The 22,512-nt window shown below is 54.4% G+C and overlaps 1 protein-coding gene across 1 annotated transcript in view; it reads right to left on the bottom strand.

Annotated features, from left to right (window-relative positions):
* The window catches only part of C1R (complement C1r), a 124,467-nt gene extending 105,095 nt beyond the window's left edge, over nt 1-19,372 (bottom strand). Inside the window, 1 exon segment of the mRNA XM_063962508.1 lies at nt 19,297-19,372. Within this exon segment, the coding sequence (XP_063818578.1) occupies nt 19,297-19,298 (2 nt within the window). The 5' untranslated portion in view covers nt 19,299-19,372.
* Between the last annotated feature and the right edge of the window lie 3,140 nt (nt 19,373-22,512).

Here is a 22,512-nt window from a genome sequence, read left to right as displayed (position 1 = left end):
CGAGTGTGTGAAAGCTGGGTAGCTGAGGCTTTGTGCCGGTGATGACCATTCACCCAGCCGGTGAAGGTCGCAGCCACCCCTGGGGTATCCCCTGTTCCACCGGAAGCAGGGTCGATACCCCCTTTAATGTAGACCATTCTCTCCTCAGCTCGGTCGTCGGTCAGCTCCGAGAGGGAATCGCCGTGTCCGGATCCGAGTGAAGATTTCCAGGTCCGTTGAGGGTTCCGGTACCTGAAGGTGAGAGCGAGCGGCGCCTGGTGAGTACCGAGTCTACACCTGCACGGCAGCAGGCACCACCACACGCACCGCAGTCCAACCGCACCTCTCACACTTGGCGTAGTCGGCAGGATAAAAGAGACCGGATCACGGACACGATGTGGAACGCCACCAAGAAGACCTCCCTGCGGACGGCTCCGGAGAAGACTCACCCCCGGATGTGTGCGGACCAGAGCGACTGGGTGACGGTGTCTGGGGCAGACATCCTGAAGATGGTGCAGCGGTCGGTCCAGCGTGGAAAAGAAGAGCGCCGGGAGAAGGGGCGCAAGAAGGCCGCTGTGACGCCCTGCAAGAAATGTCGGCAGACAGGTCACTTTGCCGACGAGTGTACTTGGCGAGAGACGTCCCCAAAGAAGGTGGTCCAGGAAGCGGACCGAAGACGTCAGAAGGGCCAAGCGAAGAATGAGTCCTGGTGTTTGCTCTGCGGAAACTACGGGCATGAGCACAACAGTTGTCCCTGGGACGAAGAGTTGAGCCAAGACGAGGTTGATTCCTGGTGTGAAAACTGTGGAGATCCCCGACATCGGCTCCTGGAATGTCCATGGACGGAAGACAGGACGGACTACGAGGCCACGGTGAAGCGGATGACGGAGTCTCGTCAGCAGCTTTGGGACCGGGTGGCTGCAGAGCCTGTGTGTGCGCTCTGTGAGGCGAGAGGACATGCGCTTCCCGATTGTCCGTGGAGCGAAGACCGGATGATTGCGGATGGTCGCGCCCAGAGATGGGAGGAGGAAACCAGGGAAATGGAGCGGAAGGCCTTGCTTGAAGTTAATTCGCAGGTGCCCATTTCCTCTGAGCCGGAACCAACGGGTGAAGATTCCCCAGTGAAGGAGGTGGACCAGGAACCCGTCTTGGAGAAGGTGGCAGTGGCCCTCCCTTGTTGGAAGTGTCGGCGACCAGGACATGCGGCCAGTGAGTGCCCTTGGGAAGATGCCGCGGACCTACTCTGTCCCAAGAAAGTGACCCCAGTAAGGCAGAATCCTTTCCCGCATGAGGCGGAGGTGGACGACTGGGAGGTGAAGAGACCACGCTGCGAAGAAAAGCGTGAAGACCCAGTGACTGAGACGTCCGGAATCTCCCCGCGATGGAACCGTCCACGACCAGGACGTGCGGAACAGGAGTGTCCTGGGTACCAAGAAATGCCAGCGGAAGCAAAGGAGTACGCTGAGGAAGTAACGATGCCAGCGGAAGCGAAGGAGTACGCTGAGGAAGTAACGATGCCAGCGGAAGCGCAAGAGTACGCTGAGGAAGCAGAGGTGCCAGCGGAAGCGAAGAAGTACGCTGAGGAGGAAAGTAATACCCCAGTCCAGATATCGGAGGAGGACTCGGACTACGGTGAGCTGTCCGCCGACGAATCCCTCCCAGAACAGATGGAGGACGACTCTGGCATCGGAAGCGCCGACGAGAGTGACTGGCAGGATCGGGTGGAGTCATGCTCCCAGTTGAATGCCCTCCGGAAAGAGGAGGAGATAGTCCTGGAGCAAGAATACCTGCCAGGAGTGCCGAAATGGACCGACGTACGGGGACAGGACTGCGATGCCGTGGGAGGACCCGTTCCAGAGGAAGAGATAGGACCTTTGGAGATGCCCCACGAGGAAATGCGACATGTGGTGGCTGTTGCCCGGGAGGAAACGGATGCCCCGGAGGATTCCGCTGTTGGGTGGTGGTCGATACCACACCCGGACGACAGGGACGAAGCCACAGACGGTATCGGAGGCCAAGAGTGGGTGACTGTTGTCCCCGTGGAGGAAGATTCCCCTTGGTGGCCAACGTCAAGCGACCGTGAGGAGATGCCACTCCCCCAGAGGATCCGCCGATGGAGGTCAGGACGTAAGAGGAACCCGGAGCTGGAGGAGGAAGGATGTGGGGTCACAGCTGGTCCAGGCTGGGCCCCCGAATGTACCTTCGCCGGAGGGACCTCTGAATTCCCTGACCCGCGGACAATGGAAGTCGTGAGGAACTTTGTAGGGACTACAAAGGAAAAAGGGGGGGGAAATGTAAGGATGTGCCCTGTGGGCACATCCATGTTGCCGTCCCTAGCTGGGGACAGCGCTGGGGCAGCTTGTCTGTCCCCAGCGCTTGGTGCGTGGCGGCGGGTGTCCGGTGCAGGGATTACCTTTTTCCCTGCACCGGACCAGAGACTGCGTGGGCATTTAAATCTTGGCGCCCTCCGGGAGCCAATCGCGGCTCCCGGAGCGGCAGCCAATCGGAGAGTGACGCGGCGAGCCAATCGGCGCTCGCCGCGTCATAGGCCCCGCCCCCGGCGTCTGACGTCAGACGCCGGGCGGGAGCCGTTCGTAAAGGAGGCCGCGCCGAAGAGCGGCGAAGAGGAGGAGCCCGCGCGCAGGAGCGCGAGGAAGAGGATCGCGTGGCAGAAGGAAGAAGACGGGCGGGAGCAGCGCGGACAGAGGTCGGCGCGCCGGAGCGCAGAAGATCCAGACGCCGCAAGGAGGAGCCGGAGGAGGTCATCGGTCGGGATCGGAAGAGAAGATGTCCAGCGGCGCCTGGACGCGGAGGAGAGACGCCGGCGCCGCTGGCCAGGACGGGTCAGCGGCAGAAGACGGTGCCGGAGGCCCCCGGGTTAGGTAGGGCCTCAGTGAGGCATCCTGCCCCCTCCCCTTTTCCTCCCTCGACCACCAGGGACGGGCATTAGGCCCGAGGGCACAAGTCAGGCACTAGGCCTGTGGCGCAGTTAGGAGATTGGGGGTCATTTGTCTGATTAGGTGGTTTGGGCATTAGGCCCAAGCCACCCCACCCCTGCGGCACCAGTTAGGCGGGCACTAGGCCCGGGGGACAAATCAGGCAATAGGCCTGTGGGCGATAGAGGGCATTAGGCCCTAGCGTATTTTGGCCAGTAGGTACAGATAAGGTGACCCTGGGCACAAGGCCCAGGTCACCCAACGGGCAGCAAGTTAGGCGGGCGCTAGGCCCGTGGGCGAAGTCAGGCCTCCGGCCTGTGTGCAGTTAGGGGGCGCTAGGCCCATCGAAGCAGTGTTTTCCCCGAGGTGAGTAAAGGTGGCACTGGGCGTTAGGCTCAGGCCACCCTGAGAGTACGGTAGGTGGGTGAGCTGTGCGGTCCCCACTACTGGGTGTTCTGAGTCGGGTAGATAAAGGGACAGCACCGTTTTATGTGGTAACTCCGATAGTGTGATATATGTTGTTACCGTGCAGGGCAAAGTGTATGTGTTGTGTAAGTTGTGCATAGTTGTGTCGCACCACCCACACGAGCTAGTTTGAGGGCTCTGTTTATGTAGCTAGTGTAGCGGACGCACACTAGGGTAGTTCTTGGCCCTGCACGGCTGTTTCTCTTTGCCTCCTTACAGGGACCTGTAAGTGGAGAAGATCGGAGTGCAAGACTTGTGACGGTGAGTAGCATCCGTGTACGTCTGTCCCTTGTTTGTCCCCGAGCGCCGGAGTTAGGATTGCTCACGGACGTGAGAATCCCTTTCATCACACTACGTGCGAAAGCGCGAGTGTGTGAAAGCTGGGTAGCTGAGGCTTTGTGCCGGTGATGACCATTCACCCAGCCGGTGAAGGTCGCAGCCACCCCTGGGGTATCCCCTGTTCCACCGGAAGCAGGGTCGATACCCCCTTTAATGTAGACCATTCTCTCCTCAGCTCGGTCGTCGGTCAGCTCCGAGAGGGAATCGCCGTGTCCGGATCCGAGTGAAGATTTCCAGGTCCGTTGAGGGTTCCGGTACCTGAAGGTGAGAGCGAGCGGCGCCTGGTGAGTACCGAGTCTACACCTGCACGGCAGCAGGCACCACCACACGCACCGCAGTCCAACCGCACCTCTCACACTTGGCGTAGTCGGCAGGATAAAAGAGACCGGATCACGGACACGATGTGGAACGCCACCAAGAAGACCTCCCTGCGGACGGCTCCGGAGAAGACTCACCCCCGGATGTGTGCGGACCAGAGCGACTGGGTGACGGTGTCTGGGGCAGACATCCTGAAGATGGTGCAGCGGTCGGTCCAGCGTGGAAAAGAAGAGCGCCGGGAGAAGGGGCGCAAGAAGGCCGCTGTGACGCCCTGCAAGAAATGTCGGCAGACAGGTCACTTTGCCGACGAGTGTACTTGGCGAGAGACGTCCCCAAAGAAGGTGGTCCAGGAAGCGGACCGAAGACGTCAGAAGGGCCAAGCGAAGAATGAGTCCTGGTGTTTGCTCTGCGGAAACTACGGGCATGAGCACAACAGTTGTCCCTGGGACGAAGAGTTGAGCCAAGACGAGGTTGATTCCTGGTGTGAAAACTGTGGAGATCCCCGACATCGGCTCCTGGAATGTCCATGGACGGAAGACAGGACGGACTACGAGGCCACGGTGAAGCGGATGACGGAGTCTCGTCAGCAGCTTTGGGACCGGGTGGCTGCAGAGCCTGTGTGTGCGCTCTGTGAGGCGAGAGGACATGCGCTTCCCGATTGTCCGTGGAGCGAAGACCGGATGATTGCGGATGGTCGCGCCCAGAGATGGGAGGAGGAAACCAGGGAAATGGAGCGGAAGGCCTTGCTTGAAGTTAATTCGCAGGTGCCCATTTCCTCTGAGCCGGAACCAACGGGTGAAGATTCCCCAGTGAAGGAGGTGGACCAGGAACCCGTCTTGGAGAAGGTGGCAGTGGCCCTCCCTTGTTGGAAGTGTCGGCGACCAGGACATGCGGCCAGTGAGTGCCCTTGGGAAGATGCCGCGGACCTACTCTGTCCCAAGAAAGTGACCCCAGTAAGGCAGAATCCTTTCCCGCATGAGGCGGAGGTGGACGACTGGGAGGTGAAGAGACCACGCTGCGAAGAAAAGCGTGAAGACCCAGTGACTGAGACGTCCGGAATCTCCCCGCGATGGAACCGTCCACGACCAGGACGTGCGGAACAGGAGTGTCCTGGGTACCAAGAAATGCCAGCGGAAGCAAAGGAGTACGCTGAGGAAGTAACGATGCCAGCGGAAGCGAAGGAGTACGCTGAGGAAGTAACGATGCCAGCGGAAGCGCAAGAGTACGCTGAGGAAGCAGAGGTGCCAGCGGAAGCGAAGAAGTACGCTGAGGAGGAAAGTAATACCCCAGTCCAGATATCGGAGGAGGACTCGGACTACGGTGAGCTGTCCGCCGACGAATCCCTCCCAGAACAGATGGAGGACGACTCTGGCATCGGAAGCGCCGACGAGAGTGACTGGCAGGATCGGGTGGAGTCATGCTCCCAGTTGAATGCCCTCCGGAAAGAGGAGGAGATAGTCCTGGAGCAAGAATACCTGCCAGGAGTGCCGAAATGGACCGACGTACGGGGACAGGACTGCGATGCCGTGGGAGGACCCGTTCCAGAGGAAGAGATAGGACCTTTGGAGATGCCCCACGAGGAAATGCGACATGTGGTGGCTGTTGCCCGGGAGGAAACGGATGCCCCGGAGGATTCCGCTGTTGGGTGGTGGTCGATACCACACCCGGACGACAGGGACGAAGCCACAGACGGTATCGGAGGCCAAGAGTGGGTGACTGTTGTCCCCGTGGAGGAAGATTCCCCTTGGTGGCCAACGTCAAGCGACCGTGAGGAGATGCCACTCCCCCAGAGGATCCGCCGATGGAGGTCAGGACGTAAGAGGAACCCGGAGCTGGAGGAGGAAGGATGTGGGGTCACAGCTGGTCCAGGCTGGGCCCCCGAATGTACCTTCGCCGGAGGGACCTCTGAATTCCCTGACCCGCGGACAATGGAAGTCGTGAGGAACTTTGTAGGGACTACAAAGGAAAAAGGGGGGGGAAATGTAAGGATGTGCCCTGTGGGCACATCCATGTTGCCGTCCCTAGCTGGGGACAGCGCTGGGGCAGCTTGTCTGTCCCCAGCGCTTGGTGCGTGGCGGCGGGTGTCCGGTGCAGGGATTACCTTTTTCCCTGCACCGGACCAGAGACTGCGTGGGCATTTAAATCTTGGCGCCCTCCGGGAGCCAATCGCGGCTCCCGGAGCGGCAGCCAATCGGAGAGTGACGCGGCGAGCCAATCGGCGCTCGCCGCGTCATAGGCCCCGCCCCCGGCGTCTGACGTCAGACGCCGGGCGGGAGCCGTTCGTAAAGGAGGCCGCGCCGAAGAGCGGCGAAGAGGAGGAGCCCGCGCGCAGGAGCGCGAGGAAGAGGATCGCGTGGCAGAAGGAAGAAGACGGGCGGGAGCAGCGCGGACAGAGGTCGGCGCGCCGGAGCGCAGAAGATCCAGACGCCGCAAGGAGGAGCCGGAGGAGGTCATCGGTCGGGATCGGAAGAGAAGATGTCCAGCGGCGCCTGGACGCGGAGGAGAGACGCCGGCGCCGCTGGCCAGGACGGGTCAGCGGCAGAAGACGGTGCCGGAGGCCCCCGGGTTAGGTAGGGCCTCAGTGAGGCATCCTGCCCCCTCCCCTTTTCCTCCCTCGACCACCAGGGACGGGCATTAGGCCCGAGGGCACAAGTCAGGCACTAGGCCTGTGGCGCAGTTAGGAGATTGGGGGTCATTTGTCTGATTAGGTGGTTTGGGCATTAGGCCCAAGCCACCCCACCCCTGCGGCACCAGTTAGGCGGGCACTAGGCCCGGGGGACAAATCAGGCAATAGGCCTGTGGGCGATAGAGGGCATTAGGCCCTAGCGTATTTTGGCCAGTAGGTACAGATAAGGTGACCCTGGGCACAAGGCCCAGGTCACCCAACGGGCAGCAAGTTAGGCGGGCGCTAGGCCCGTGGGCGAAGTCAGGCCTCCGGCCTGTGTGCAGTTAGGGGGCGCTAGGCCCATCGAAGCAGTGTTTTCCCCGAGGTGAGTAAAGGTGGCACTGGGCGTTAGGCTCAGGCCACCCTGAGAGTACGGTAGGTGGGTGAGCTGTGCGGTCCCCACTACTGGGTGTTCTGAGTCGGGTAGATAAAGGGACAGCACCGTTTTATGTGGTAACTCCGATAGTGTGATATATGTTGTTACCGTGCAGGGCAAAGTGTATGTGTTGTGTAAGTTGTGCATAGTTGTGTCGCACCACCCACACGAGCTAGTTTGAGGGCTCTGTTTATGTAGCTAGTGTAGCGGACGCACACTAGGGTAGTTCTTGGCCCTGCACGGCTGTTTCTCTTTGCCTCCTTACAGGGACCTGTAAGTGGAGAAGATCGGAGTGCAAGACTTGTGACGGTGAGTAGCATCCGTGTACGTCTGTCCCTTGTTTGTCCCCGAGCGCCGGAGTTAGGATTGCTCACGGACGTGAGAATCCCTTTCATCACACTACGTGCGAAAGCGCGAGTGTGTGAAAGCTGGGTAGCTGAGGCTTTGTGCCGGTGATGACCATTCACCCAGCCGGTGAAGGTCGCAGCCACCCCTGGGGTATCCCCTGTTCCACCGGAAGCAGGGTCGATACCCCCTTTAATGTAGACCATTCTCTCCTCAGCTCGGTCGTCGGTCAGCTCCGAGAGGGAATCGCCGTGTCCGGATCCGAGTGAAGATTTCCAGGTCCGTTGAGGGTTCCGGTACCTGAAGGTGAGAGCGAGCGGCGCCTGGTGAGTACCGAGTCTACACCTGCACGGCAGCAGGCACCACCACACGCACCGCAGTCCAACCGCACCTCTCACACCAGCCACACCAATCACACCGTATAACTCGTGATAACCTTACCTAGTTAACAGTATGAACAACAACTGAGCATCACTCAACGGATGGCTCATAACAATAACCCTTTATTAAGCAATAACTATATACACGTATTGCAGAAAGTCTGCACTTGGGACGGGCGCCAAGCATCCACTACGGACTACGAGAAATAGAATTACCGGTGAGTAAATTCTTATTTTCTCTAACGTCCTAGTGGATGCTGGGGACTCCGTAAGGACCATGGGGATTTTACCAAAGATCCCAAACGGGCGGGAGAGTGCGGATGACTCTGCAGCACCGAATGAGCAAACACAAGGTCCTCCTCAGCCAGGGTATCAAACTTGTAGAACTTTGCAAAAGTGTTTGAACCCGACCAAGTAGCCGCTCGGCAAAGCTGTAAAGCCGAGACCCCTCGGGCAGCCGCCCAAGAAGGGCCCACCTTCCTTGTGGAATGGGCTTTCACTGATTTTGGATGCGGCAATCCAGCCGCAGAATGAGCCAGCTGAATCGTGCTACAGATCCAGCGAGCAATAGTTTGCTTTGAAGCAGGAGCACCCAGCTTATTGGGTGCATACAGAATAAACAGCGAGTCAGTCTTCCTGACTCCAGCCGTTCCTGAAACATATATTTTCAAAGCCCGGACTACGTCCAGCAACTTGGAGTCCTCCAAGTCCAGAGTAGCCGCAGGGACCACAGTAGGTTGGTTCAAATGAAACGATGATACCACCTTTGGGAGAAATTGGGGACGAGTCCGCAATTCTGCCCTGTCCATATGGAAGATCAAATAAGGGCTTTTACATGACAAAGCCGCCAATTCTGATACACGACTCGCCGATGCTAAGGCCAACAGCATGACCACTTTCCACGTGAGATACTTTAGTTCCACGGTCTTAAGTGGTTCAAACCAGTGGGATTTCAGGAAATCCAACACAACGTTAAGATCCCAAGGTGCCACTGGTGGCACAAAAGGGGGCTGAATATGCAGCACTCCCTTTACAAACGTCTGAACCTCAGGCAGTGAAGCCAGTTCTTTTTAAAAGAAAATGGATAAGGCCGAAATCTGGACCTTTATGGACCCTAATTTCAGGCCCATAGTCACACCTAACTGTAGGAAGTGCAGAAATCGACCCAGCTGGAATTCCTCTGTAGGGGCCTTCCTGGCCTCACACCAAGCAACATATTTTCGCCATATACGGTGATAATGCTTAGCTGTTACATCCTTCCTAGCTTTTATCAGCGTAGGAATCACTTCATCCGGAATGCCCTTTTCCGTTAGGATCTGGCGTTCAACCGCCATGCCGTCAAACGCAGCCGCGGTAAGTCTTGGAACAGACAGGGCCCCTGTTGCAACAGGTCCTGTCTGAGAGGCAGAGGCCATGGGTCCTCTGTGATCATCTCTTGTAGTTCTGGGTACCAAGTCCTTCTTGGCCAATCCGGAACGATGAGTATTGTTCTCACTCCTCTTTTTCTTACTATTCTCAGTACCTTGGGTACTAGAGGAAGAGAAGGGAACACATATACCGACTGGAACACCCAGGGTGTCACTAGCGCGTCCACAGCTATCGCCTGAGGGTCCCTTGACCTGGTGCAATATATTTTTAGCTTTTTGTTGAGGCGGGACGCCATCATGTCCACCGGTGGCAGTTCCCATCGATTTGCAATCTGTGTGAAGACTTCTTGATGAAGTCCCCACTCTCCCGGGTGGAGGTCGTGTCTGCTGAGGAAGTCTGCTTCTCAGTTGTCCACTCCCGGAATGAACACTGCTGACAGTGCTTGTACGTGAATCTCCGCCCAACGAAGAATCTTTGAGGCTTCTGCCATCGCCACCCTGCTTCTTGTGCCGCCCTGGCGGTTTACATGGGCGACCGCCGTGATGTTGTCTGACTGAATCAGCACTGGTTGGTCTCGAAGCAGGGGATCCGCTTGACTCAGGGCGTTGTATATGGCCCTTAGTTCCAGTATATTTATGTGCAGACAAGTCTCCTGACTTGACCACAGTCCTTGGAAGTTTCTTCCCTGAGTGACTGCCCCCCATCCGCGGAGGCTTGCATCCGTGGTCACCAGGACCCAGTCCTGTATGCCGAACCTGCGGCCCTCGAGAAGATGAGCACTCTGCAGCCACCACAGTTGAGACACCCTGGCCCTCGGGGACAGGGTGATCAGCCGATGCATCTGAAGATGCGATCCGGACCACTTGTCCAACAGATCCCACTGAAAGATCCTCGCATGGAACCTGCCGAAGGGAATGGCTTCGTATGAGGCCACCATCTTTCCCAGGACTCGCGTGCAGTGATGCACCGACACCTGTTTTGGTTTTAGGAGGTCCCTGACCAGAGTCACTAACTCCTGGGCCTTCTCCTCCGGGAGAAACACCTTCTTCTGTTCTGTGTCCAGAATCATACCCAGAAAGGGCAGACGCATCGTAGGAATCAGCTGCGACTTTGGAATATTCAGAATCCAGCCGTGCTGTTGCAACACTTCCTGAGAGTGTGCTACGCTGATCAACAACTGCTCCCTGGACCTCGCCTTTATTAGGAGATCGTCCAAGTACGGGATAACCGTAACTCCTTGCTTCCGAAGGAGTACCATCATTTCGGCCATTACCTTGGTAAATACTCTCGGTGCCGTGGACAGACCAAACGGCAACGTCTGGAATTGGTAATGACAGTCCTGTACCACAAACCTGAGGTACTCCTGGTGAGGTGGATAAATGGGGACATGCAAGTAAGCATCCTTGATGTCCAGAGATACCATAAAATCCCCCTCTTCCAGGCTTGCAATGACTGCTCTGAGCGATTCCATTTTGAACTTGAATTTTTTCATATAAATGTTCAAGGATTTTAAATTCAGAATGGGTCTAACCGAACCGTCCGGTTTCGGTACCACAAACAGTGTGGCATAGTAACCCCTTCCCTGTTGAAGGAGGGGGACCATTATTATCACTTGCTGGAGGTACAGCTTGTGAATTGCCGCCAGGACTACCTCCCTTTCCGTGGGGGAAGCTGGCAAGGCTGATTTTAGGTAACGGTGAGGGGGAGTCACTTCGAACTCCAGCTTGTATCCCTGAGATACAATTTGTATAGCCCAAGGATCCACCTGTGAGCGAACCCACTGGTTGCTGAATTTTCGGAGACACGCCCCCACCGCTCCTGGCTCCGCCTGTGGAGCCCCAGCGTCATGCGGTGGACTTAGTGGAAGCCGGGGAGGACTTTTGTTCCTGGGAACTAGTTGCATGGTGCAGCTTCTTTCCTCTACCCCTGCCTCTGGAAAGAAAGGATGCGCCTCTGACCTTCTTGCTTCTCTGAGAACGAAAGGACTGCATTTGATAATACGGTGCTTTCTTAGGCTGAGGAAACCTGAGGCAAGAAAGTCGACTTTCCAGCTGTCGCTGTGGACACAAGGTCCGAGAGGCCGTCCCCAAACCATTCCTCACCCTTATAAGGCAAAACCTCCATGTGTTTTTTAGAATCGGCATCACCTGTCCATTGCCGAGTCCATAAGACCCTCCTGGCAGAAATGGACATTGCATTAATTCTAGAGCCCAGCAGGCAAATGTCCCTCAGGGCATCCCGCATATATAAGACGGCGTCTTTTATATGGCCCAGGGTTAGCAAGACAGTATCCCTGTCCAGGGCATCTATGTCCTCTGACAGAGTATCTGTCCATGCTGCTACAGCGCTACACATCCAGGCTGAAGCAATAGCTGGTCTCAGTAGAGTACCAGAGTGTGTATACACTGACTTCAAGATAGCTTCCTGCTTCCTATCCACAGGATCCTTTAGGGCGGCCGTATCCTGAGACGGCAGGGCCACCTTCTTAGATAAGCGTGTCAGCGCCTTGTCTACCCTAGGGGAGGATTCCCAACGTAACCTGTCCGTTGGTGGGAAAGGGTACGCCAGCAGTAATTTTTTGGAAATCACCACTTTCTTATCAGGGGAACTCCACGCTTCTTCACATAACTCATTTAATTCATGTGACGGGGGAAAAGTCACTGCCTGCTTTTTCTCCCCAAACATATACACCCTCTTGTCAGGGACAGGGTTAACCTCTGAAATGTGCAATACATCTTTCATTGCAATAATCATGTAGCGGATGGCCTTGGTCATCTTAGGCTGTAATTGTGCCTCATCATCGTCGACACTGGAGTCGGACTCCGTGTCGGCATCTGTGTCAACCATCTGAGATAGTGGGCGTTTATGAGACCCTGACGGCCTCTGAGTCGCCTGGGCAGGCCCGGGTTGAGACCCCGGCTGTCCCAAGGCTGCAGCGTCATCAAACCTTTTATGCAAGGAGCTTACATTATCATTTAAGACCTTCCACATATCCATCCAATCAGGTGTCGGCCCCGACGGCGGCGACACCACATTTATCCGCACTTGCCCCGCCTCCACGTAACCCTCCTCATCAAACATGTCGACACAGCCGTACCGACAACACAGCACACACACAGGGAATGCTCTGACTGAGGACAGGACCCCACAAAGGCCTTTGGGGAGACAGAGAGAGAGTATGCCAGCACACACCACAGTGCTATGTAACCCAGGGATATTCACTATAATAAGTGATTACCCAATAGCTGCCGATTTTATGTCTTTTGCGCCTAAATTTATGTGCCCCCCTTCTCTTTTTTACCCTTCTTGTACCTGGATACTGCAGGGGAGAGACTGGGGAGCGTCCTTCCAGCGGAGCTGTGAAGAGAAAATGGCGCTGGTGTGCTGAGGAAGAAGGCCCCGCCCCCTCAGCGGCGGGCTTCTGTCCCGCTTCTGTGTGAAAAAAATGGCGGGGTTTTTTACATATATACAGTGCCTGACTGTATATATGTATGTTATGCCAAAAAGGTACTTCAATTGCTGCCCAGGGCGCCCCCCCCCAGCGCCCTGCACCCTACAGTGACCGGAGTGTGAAAGTGTGCTGGGAGCAATGGCGCACAGCTGCGGTGCTGTGCGCTACCTTAAATGAAGACAGGAGTCTTCAGCCACCGTTTTCGCCGTCTTCAAGTTTCTGTTCTTCTGGCTCTGCGAGGGGGACGGCGGCGCGGCTCCGGGAACGGACGATCGAGGACAGGTGCCTGTGTTCGACCCCTCTGGAGCTAATGGTGTCCAGTAGCCTAAGAAGCACAAGCTAGCTGCACGCAGGTAGGTTTGCTTCTCTCCCCTCAGTCCCTCGTAGCAGTGAGTCTGTTGCCAGCAGAAGCTCACTGAAAATAAAAAACCTAACAAATACTTTCTTTTACTAGCAGGCTCAGGAGAGCCCACTAGGAGCACCCAGCTCTGGCCGGGCACAGATTCTAACTGAGGTCTGGAGGAGGGGCATAGAGGGAGGAGCCAGTGCACACCAGATAGTACCTAATCTTTCTTTAGAGTGCCCAGTCTCCTGCCGAGCCCGTCTATTCCCCATGGTCCTTACGGAGTCCCCAGCATCCACTAGGACGTTAGAGAAAATAATAATAATAATAATAAGAAGAATTTACTTACCGATAATTCTATTTCTCATAGTCCGTAGTGGATGCTGGGGACTCCGAAAGGACCATGGGGAATAGCGGCTCCACAGGAGACTGGGCACAAAGTAAAAGCTTTAGGACTAGCTGGTGTGCACTGGCTACTCCCCCTATGACCCTCCTCCAAGCCTCAGTTAGGATACTGTGCCCGGACGAGCATACACAATAAGGAAGGATTTTGAATCCCGGGTAAGACTCATTACCAGCCACACCAATCACACCGTACAACTTGTGATCTGAACCCAGTTAACAGCATGATAACAGAAGGAGCCTCTGAAAAGATGGCTCACAACAACAATAACCCGATTTTTGTAACAATAACTATGTACAAGTAATGCAGACAATCCGCACTTGGGATGGGCGCCCAGCATCCACTACGGACTATGAGAAATAGAATTATCGGTAAGTAAATTCTTATTTTCTCTAACGTCCTAGTGGATGCTGGGGACTCCGAAAGGACCATGGGGATTATACCAAAGCTCCCAAACGGGCGGGAGAGTGTGGATGACTCTGCAGCACCGAATGAGAGAACTCCAGGTCCTCCTCAGCCAGGGTATCAAATTTGTAGAATATAGCAAACGTGTTTGCCCCTGACTAAGTAGCTGCTCGGCAAAGTTGTAAAGCCGAGACCCCTCGGGCAGCCGCCCAAGATGAGCCCACTTTCCGTGTGGAATGGGCTTTTACAGATTTTGGCTGTGGCAGGCCTGCCACAGAATGTGCAAGCTGAATTGTACTGCAAATCCAACGAGCAATCGTCTGCTTAGAAGCAGGAGCACCCAGCTTGTTGGGTGCATACAGGATAAACAGCGAGTCAGATTTTCTGACTCCAGCCGTCCTGGAAACATATATTTTCAGGGCCCTGACTACGTCCAGCAACTTGGAATCCTCCAAGTCCCTAGTAGCCGCAGGCACCACAATAGGTTGGTTTAAGTGAAATGCTGAAAACACCTTAGGGAGAAATTGAGGACGAGTCCTCAATTCCGCCCTGTCCGAATGGAAAATCAGATAAGGGCTTTTACAGGATAAAGCCGCCAATTCTGACACGCGCCTGGCCCAGGCCAGGGCCAACAGCATGACCACTTTCCATGTGAGATATTTTAACTCCACAGATTTAAGTGGTTCAAACCAATGTGACTTTTGGAATCCAAAAAAAAAAAACTACATTGAGATCCCAAGTGCCACTGGAGGCACAAAAGGAGGCTGTATATGCAGTACCCCTTTTACAAACGTCTGAACTTCAGGGACTGAAGCTAGTTCTTTTTGGAAGAAAATTGACAGGGCCGAAATTTGAACCTTAATGGACCCCAATTTCAGGCCCATAGACACTCCTGTTTGCAGGAAATGTAGGAATCAACCCAGTCGAATTTCCACCGTCGGGCCTTACTGGCCTCGCACCACGCAACATATTTTCGCCAATTGCGGTGATAATGTTTTTGCGGTTACATCCTTCCTGGCTTTGATCAGGATAGGGATGACTTCATCCGGAATGCCCTTTTTCCTTCAGGATCCGGCGTTCAACCGCCATGCCGTCAAACGCAGCCGCGGTAAGTCTTGGAACAGACAGGGTCCTTGCTGGAGCAGGTCCCTTCTTAGAGGTAGAGGCCACGGATCCTCCGTGAGCATCTCTTGAAGTTCCGGTTACCAAGTCCTTCTTGGCCAATCCGGAGCCACGAATATAGTGCTTACTCCTCACCATCTTATCAATCTCAGTACCTTGGGTATGAGAGGCAGAGGAGGAAACACATACCCTGACTGGTACACCCACGGTGTTACCAGAGCGTCTACAGCTATTGCCTGAGGGTCCCTGGACCTGGCGCAATACCTGTCGAGTTTTTCCCAACGGTTTATAATCCTGTGGAAGACTTCTGGGTGAAGTCCCCACTCTCCCCGGGTGGAGGTCGTGCTGAGGAAGTCTGCTTCCCAGTTGTCCACTCCCGGAATGAATACTGCTGACAGTGCTATCCCATGATTTTCCGCCCAGCGAAGAATCCTTGCAGCTTCTGTCATTGCCCTACTGCTTCTTGTGCCACCCTGTCTGTTTACGTGGGTGACTGCCGTGATGTTGTCCGACTGGATCAACACCGGCTGTCCTTGAAGCAAAGGTCTTGCTAAGCTTAGAGCATTGTAAATGTCCCTTAGCTTCAGGATATTTATGTGAAGTGATGTCTCCAGGCTTGACCATAAGTCCTGGATATTCCTTCCCTGCGTGACTGCTCCCCAGCCTCGCAGGCTGGCATCCGTGGTTACCAGGACCCAGTCCTGAATGCCGAATCTGCGGCCCTCTAGAAGATGAGCACTCTGCAACCACCATAGGAGGGACACCCTTGTCCTTGGTGACAGGGTTATCCGCTGATGCATCTGAAGATGCGACCAGGACCATTTGTCCAGCAGGTCCCACTGGAAAGTTCTTGCGTGGAATCTGCCAAATGGGATTGCTTCGTAGGAAGCCCCCATTTTACCCAGAACCCTTGTGCATTGATGCACTGAGACTTGGCTCGGTTTGAGGAGGTTCCTGACTAGCTCGGATAACTCCCTGGCTTTCTCCTCCGGGAGAAACACCTTTTTCTGGACTGTGTCCAGGATCATCCCTAGGAACAGAAGACACGTCGACGGAACCAGCTGCGATTTTGGAATATTGAGAATCCAATCGTGCTGCCGCAACACTATCTGAGATAGTGCTACACCGACCTCCAACTGTTCCCTGGATCTTACCCTTATCAGGGAATCGTCCAAGTAAGGGATAACTAAAATTCCCTTCCTTCGAAGGAACATCATCATTTCGGCCATTACCTTGGTAAAGACCCGGGGTGCCGTGGACCATCCCTACGGCAGCGTCTGAACTGATAGTGACAGTTCTGTACCATAAACCTGAGGTACCCTTGGTGAGAAGGGTAAATTTTGACATGAAGGTAAGCATCCTTGATGTCCCGAGACATCATGTAGTCCCCTTCTTCCAGGTTCGCAATCACTGCTCTGAGTGACTCAATCTTGAATTTGAACCTCTGTATGTAAGTGTTCAATGATTTTAGATTTTAGAATCGGTCTCACCGAGCCGTCTGGCTTCGGTACCACAATAGTGTGGAATAATACCCCGTTCCCTGTTGCAGGAGGGGTACCTTGATTATCACCTGCTGGGAATACAGCTTGTGAATGGCTTCCAAAACTGCCTCCCTGTCCGAGGGAGACGTCGGTAAAGTCGACTTTTGGAAACGGCGAGGGGGAGATGTCTCGAATTCCAATATGTACCCCTGAGATATTACCTGAAGGATCCAGGGGTCTACTTGCGAGTGAGCCCACTGCGCACTGAAATTCATTGAGAACGGGCCCCCACCGTGCCTGAGCTTGTAAAGCCCTAGCGTCATACTGAGGGCTTGGCAGAGGCTGGAAAGGGTTTCTGTTCCTGGGAACTGGCTGATCTCTGCAGCCTTTTTCCTCTCCCTCTGTCACAAGCAGAAAAGAGGAACCTTTTGTCCGCTTGCCAACAAAGGACTGCGCCTGATAATACGGCGTCTTATTTTGAGAGGCGACCTGGGGTACAAACGTGGATTTCCCAGCTGTTGCCGTGGCCACCAGGTCTAAAAGACCGACCCCAAATGTCCCCTTTCAAAGGCAATACTTCCAAATGACGTTTGGAATCCGCATCACCTGACCATTTTACTGGTAGAATTGGACAACGCACTTATACTTGATGCCAGTCGGCAATTATTCCGCTGTGCATCATGCATATATAGAAATGCATCTTTTAAATGCTCTATAGGCAATAATATACTATCCTTATCTAGGATATCAATATTTCCAGTCAGGGAATCCGACCATGCCAACCCAGCACTGCACCTCCAGGCTGAGGCGATAGCTGGTCGCAGTATAACACCAGTATGTGTGTAAATACCTTTTATTTGATACCCTCCTGCTTTCTATCAGCAGGATCCTTAAGGGCGGCCATCTCATGAGAGGGTAGAGCCCTTGTTCTTACAAGCGTGTGAGCGCCTTATCCCCCCTAGGGGGTGTTTCCCAATGCATCCTAACCTCTGGCGGGAAAGGGTATGCAGCCAATACTTTTTAAGAAATTATTAATTGTTATCGGGGGGAAACCCACGCATCATCACACATTTTATTTCTCAGATTCAGGAAAACTACAGGTAGTTTTTCCCTCACCGAACATAATACCCCTTTTTTGGTGGTACTCGTATTATCAGAAATGTATAAAACATTTTCCATTGTCTCAATCATGTAACGTGTGGCCCTACTGGAAATCACGGTTGTCTCTTCACCGTCGACACAGGAGTCAGTATCCGTGTCGGCGTCTGTATCTGCCATCTGCCTGACGGCCTATGAGACGTCTGGACAGGCACAAGCTGAGTAGCCGGCTGTCTCATGTCAACCACTGTTTTTTTATATAGAGCTGACACTGTCACGTAATTTTCAACAGTACATCCACTCAGGTGTCGACCCCCTAGGGGGTGACATCACTGTTACAGACACTCTGCTCCGCCTCCACATCATTTTCCTCCTCATACATGTCGACACACACGTACCGACAACCAGCACACACACAGGGAATGCTCTGATAGAGGACAGGACCCACTTAGCCCTTTGGGGAGACAGAGGGAGAGTTTGCCAGCACACACCAGAGCGCTATATATGTATAGGGACAACCTTACAATAAGTGTCTATCCCTTATAGCTGCTTATATCTGTTATTTTGCCAAATAAGTGCCCCCCTCTCTTTTTTACCCTGTTTCTGTAGTTGCAGGATGCAGGGGAGATTCTGGGAGCCTTCCTACCAGCGGAGCTGTGTGGGAAAAATGGCGCTGTGTGCTGAGGAGATAGGCCCCGCCCCCTTCACGGCGGGCTCTTCTCCCGCTTTTTACTGGAAAACTGGCAGGGGTTAAATACATCCATATAGCCCAGGAGCTATATGTGATGTATTTTTCGCCAACTAAGGTAAATTCATTGCTTCCCAGGACGCCCCCCCCCCCCCCCCCCCCCAGCGTCCTGCACCCTCAGTGACCGGAGTGTGAAGTGTGCTGAGAGCAATGGCGCACAGCTGCAGTGCTGTGCGCTACCTTATGAAGACAGGAAAGTCTTCTGCCGCCGATTTATGGACCTCTTCTTGCTTCAGCATCTGTAAGGGGGCCGGCGGCGCGGCTCCGGGACCCATCCATGGCTGGGCCTGTGATCGTCCCTCTGGAGCTAATGTCCAGTAGCCTAAGAAACCCAATCCACTCTGCACGCAGGTGAGTTCGTTTCTCTCCCCTAAGTCCCTCGATGCAGTGAGCCTGTTGCCAGCAGGTCTCACTGAAAATAAAAAACCTATTTAAACTTTTACTCTAAGCAGCTCAGGAGAGCCACCTAGATTGCACCCTTCTCGTTCGGGCACAAAATCTAACTGAGGCTTGGAGGAGGGTCATAGGGGGAGGAGCCAGTGCACACCAGCTAGTCCTAAAGCTTTTACTTTGTGCCCAGTCTCCTGCGGAGCCGCTATTCCCCATGGTCCTTTCGGAGTCCCCAGCATCCACTAGGACGTTAGAGAAAATAATAATAATAACATTGCATATCTTCCATCCAAGCAGAGCACTACATCTCGTCCACCTAGACAGTGCACTGCATCTCTGTCATCCAGGCAGAGCATTGCATCTCATCCACTTAAGCAGACCATTGCATCTCTTCCATCCAGGCAGAGCACTGCGTCTCATCCACTTAAGCAGACCATTGCATCTCTTCCATCCAGACAGAGCATTGCATCTCATCCACTTAAGCAGACCATTGCATCTCTACCACCTGACAGAGCATTGCATCTCATCCACTTAGGCAGAGCACTGCATCTCTCATCCACCTAGGCAGAGCACTGCATCTCTTTCATCTTGGCAGAGCATTGCATCTCTTCCATCTAGGCAGAGCATTCATCCCAGCACAGGTTTACAAATAATATACAGTATCCCCTTATTGCTGCTACTTACATTTTATGTTCTCTAATAACTCTGTGCAAGTTGTATCCCCAATTCTGAAAGTTTCAGTTGCAAACAGTGTATCAGACAGGTGGGAGGAGAACAGGAGGAGATAACAGGGGGACACGATATTAAAGTCCACAATGTTTTGTGTGCCTGGTCTGTGCTGCCCTCTGCTGTATGAATGCGGAAATACAAGTGTGCAGTACAGAGGCTTGTTAGTCCAAGTCTACAGTATGTAGTAAGGACAAAGGCTATTGCAGAGATTTGGGTTTGTATGATTAGAATACTGCATACCCTATTTTACACTTTATAAACATTTCATCTGTATTATTGTCTATATGTTCTAAGTGCAGTGTAAATGCTGAAGTCCTCCCGGAAGCGCTGATGCTAAGGGCCTGATTCGGAGCTGCACACAAGGCCTATATTCAGGGCCGTCTTTTCGTATTGGCTCAATGGGTAGTTTCCCAAGGGCCACAGGAGTATAAGGGCCCTAGGCTGATATCTGAGGGTCCCCTCTTTCCAGGGGTGCCAGATTTTTTTAAATCTGCCCTGGGGAACCGGAGATATCCGACTTGAAAGCAGTGGTCCCCACCCAAGCCTGCTAATTGCTCTTCCCAGCCAGATATCTTGGGCTGTGTCTGACTTAGCGTTATTCTGAAGGTATACTCCAAAAGCTGGGACTCTTCCCTTTCCGTGGACACTGGCAGCTTGTCTCTACTATGCTCAGAACCAGATATATCAGCCTTCAAGCAGCTGTACCCTGCTCCAGCTCCACCCGTCTCATATGCAGTTTTATATTTTCATCAGTGGATTGCTCTGGCTTCTGCGCTCTGATCCCCAAATACCCAGTACCTCCTGAAAGGTGGAAACTAAAGGCCCATATATACGGGCCGATGCAGGAGAGATGTGTGCTGAGCGAACCGCTCAGCACACATCTCTCCCGCTGCTCAGCACAGCGCGATCTGTGCTGAGTGTGCGGGGGGAGATGGGGGGGGGGGGGGGGGGGGCGCTCACTTCACCCAGCGGGTGAAGTGAGCGACCCGCTAGATTGGCCTGCATACAGGCCAATCTAGCAGCAGCGATAGCGATGCGCGGGGCTGTGCATCGCTATCGCTGTAGGGGGTACACACGGAGCGATCAGGCTTATATTCTAAGCAATCTAGTCAGATTACTTAGAATATCGCTCCGTCAGTACCCCCCTTAAGCGATCTATTTCCAGGAACTGGCGATATCTGCAGTCAAGCAAGCTGACGTCCCTCCAGAAAATGCTGACTATTAAGCCCACTCCACTATCCACCCCTCCGCTGCATATTAAGCACCCTCTACCACCCTGGAAGTCATGTACCGGGGCCCCTTCATTCAGCCCAATGCCCCTTCTACAGTTTAGTGTTCTCCCTCCCGCCCCATCTCCCACCATCTGTGCAGTAAAGGAGTAATTATCAGAAATTACTGCTTAAGGTCCTACGTGCTGTGCGGAATATAGAACACCCCCTACCCAGGGCCGGTGCTAGGGTGTTCGGCGCCCACCTGCAAACTATAAATTTGCGCCCTCCCTCCTATACTTTGCAAATCAAGGGGTGTATGTTCACAAGGAAGGCAGTGGGTGACAGGTAGAGGGTGAGAGGGTGACAGTTATAGTCAGTGGGTGACAGGAATAGGCAGAGGATGATGTGGAGGGATTTGACCGGTATAGTCAGTGGGTGACAGGTAGAGGGTGAGAGGGAGAGGGTGACAGGTATAGTCAGTGGGTGACAGGGATAGGCAGAGGATGATGTGGAGGGATTTGACCGGTATAGTCAGTGGGTGACAGGTAGAGGGTGAGAGGGAGAGGGTGACAGGTATAGGCAGTGGGAGACGGAGAGGGTGACAGGTATAATCAGTGGGTGACAGGTAGAGAGGGAGAGGGTGACAGGTATAGGCAGTGGGAGAGGGTGACAGGTATAATCAGTGGGTGACAGGTAGAGGGTGAGAGGGAGAGGGTGACAGGTATAGTCAGTGGGTGACAGGTATAGGCAGTGGGTGACAGGTATAGGCAGTGGGTGAGTGGTAGAGGGTGTGGGTGACAGGTACAGGCAGTGGGTGAGAGGTAGAGGACAAGGGTGACAGGTATAGGCAGTGGGTGACAGGTATAGGCAGTGGGTGAGTGGTAGAGGGTGTGGGTGACAGGTACAGGCAGTGGGTGAGAGGTAGAGGGCGAGGGTGACAGGTACAGGCAGTGGGTGAGAGGTAGAGGACAAGGGTGACAGGTACAGGCAGCGGGTGACAGATATAGGCAGATGAGTGAGTCACAGACAGTGAGTTCTATGTATATTGTATATACTTCAATTGGTTTACCTGGGCCCTGAACTGCAGACCAGCGTGAATGGAGACTTCTTAATTGCGGGGATGGCTAAGACACTGGCACTGATGGCTTCAACAACATGCTCCTGCCAGTTGTCCTCTAAGGCTCCGCTGGGCAGTGAGAACTGTACAGTCACCGCCTGGTCCCATTCTCTGCACTGGCTCTATAGGTGACTCAGCGGCTGGACACTCTTGGTGGGGAGGACGACAGCAGCCTCAACTGCTCCTTCGGCTTCTCAGGGGAACCGCTGCGCCGGAAGCCAGACAGGCGGTGGCTAGTGGGCTCTCTGCAGCAGGTGGCCCCTCCTCCTCTTACCGGCTTTGCCGCTCCTTCCCCCGATGACCTCTGCACCCGCTCCAAATCTAGGGCTCCTCCCTTCCCCTCCCTGGCAGATAGGAAGAGCCGGACTGGTCAGAAGGAAAAGGGAGGAGTGGGGAACAGTAGGGGATTGGTGCCCCTCCTCCTCCTCTGGCCGGACTGTGGATCACATGGCTTCCACAGCAAGAGGCATCAGCGAGCTCACTACTGGACCAGGACGGACGGGCAGCAAGTGGCACTATACTGAATAATGAGTCACTCTGACTCATTATAATGGTGCCGGCTTTGGGCCCCTTTATTGCGCTGGGCCTCGGGTGCTTTGCACCGGCTGCAGTGGAGGAAGTTCCGCCTCTGCTCGTAGTAGCGTCCTTTTGCAGGACCTGCCAACAAGTGCAGCTGGGATGAGCGGAGGTGTGGGGGGTAGGTGGGAGGGACGACGCACTTCACTGTTCAAGCTGGCTGCTGCAGCCGCCCGCTACCTGTCACACAGTGTGACAGGCGCAGGCTCCAGCAGCCGGTAGCAACGCAACAGTGGACAGACAGCAGCAGAGCAGGGAGAGCGCCTA

Source organism: Pseudophryne corroboree, chromosome 3, assembly GCF_028390025.1.
Source record: "Pseudophryne corroboree isolate aPseCor3 chromosome 3, aPseCor3.hap2, whole genome shotgun sequence".
Taxonomy (NCBI): Eukaryota; Metazoa; Chordata; class Amphibia; order Anura; family Myobatrachidae; genus Pseudophryne; species Pseudophryne corroboree.
This window is presented reverse-complemented; position numbering and strand designations above follow the sequence as displayed.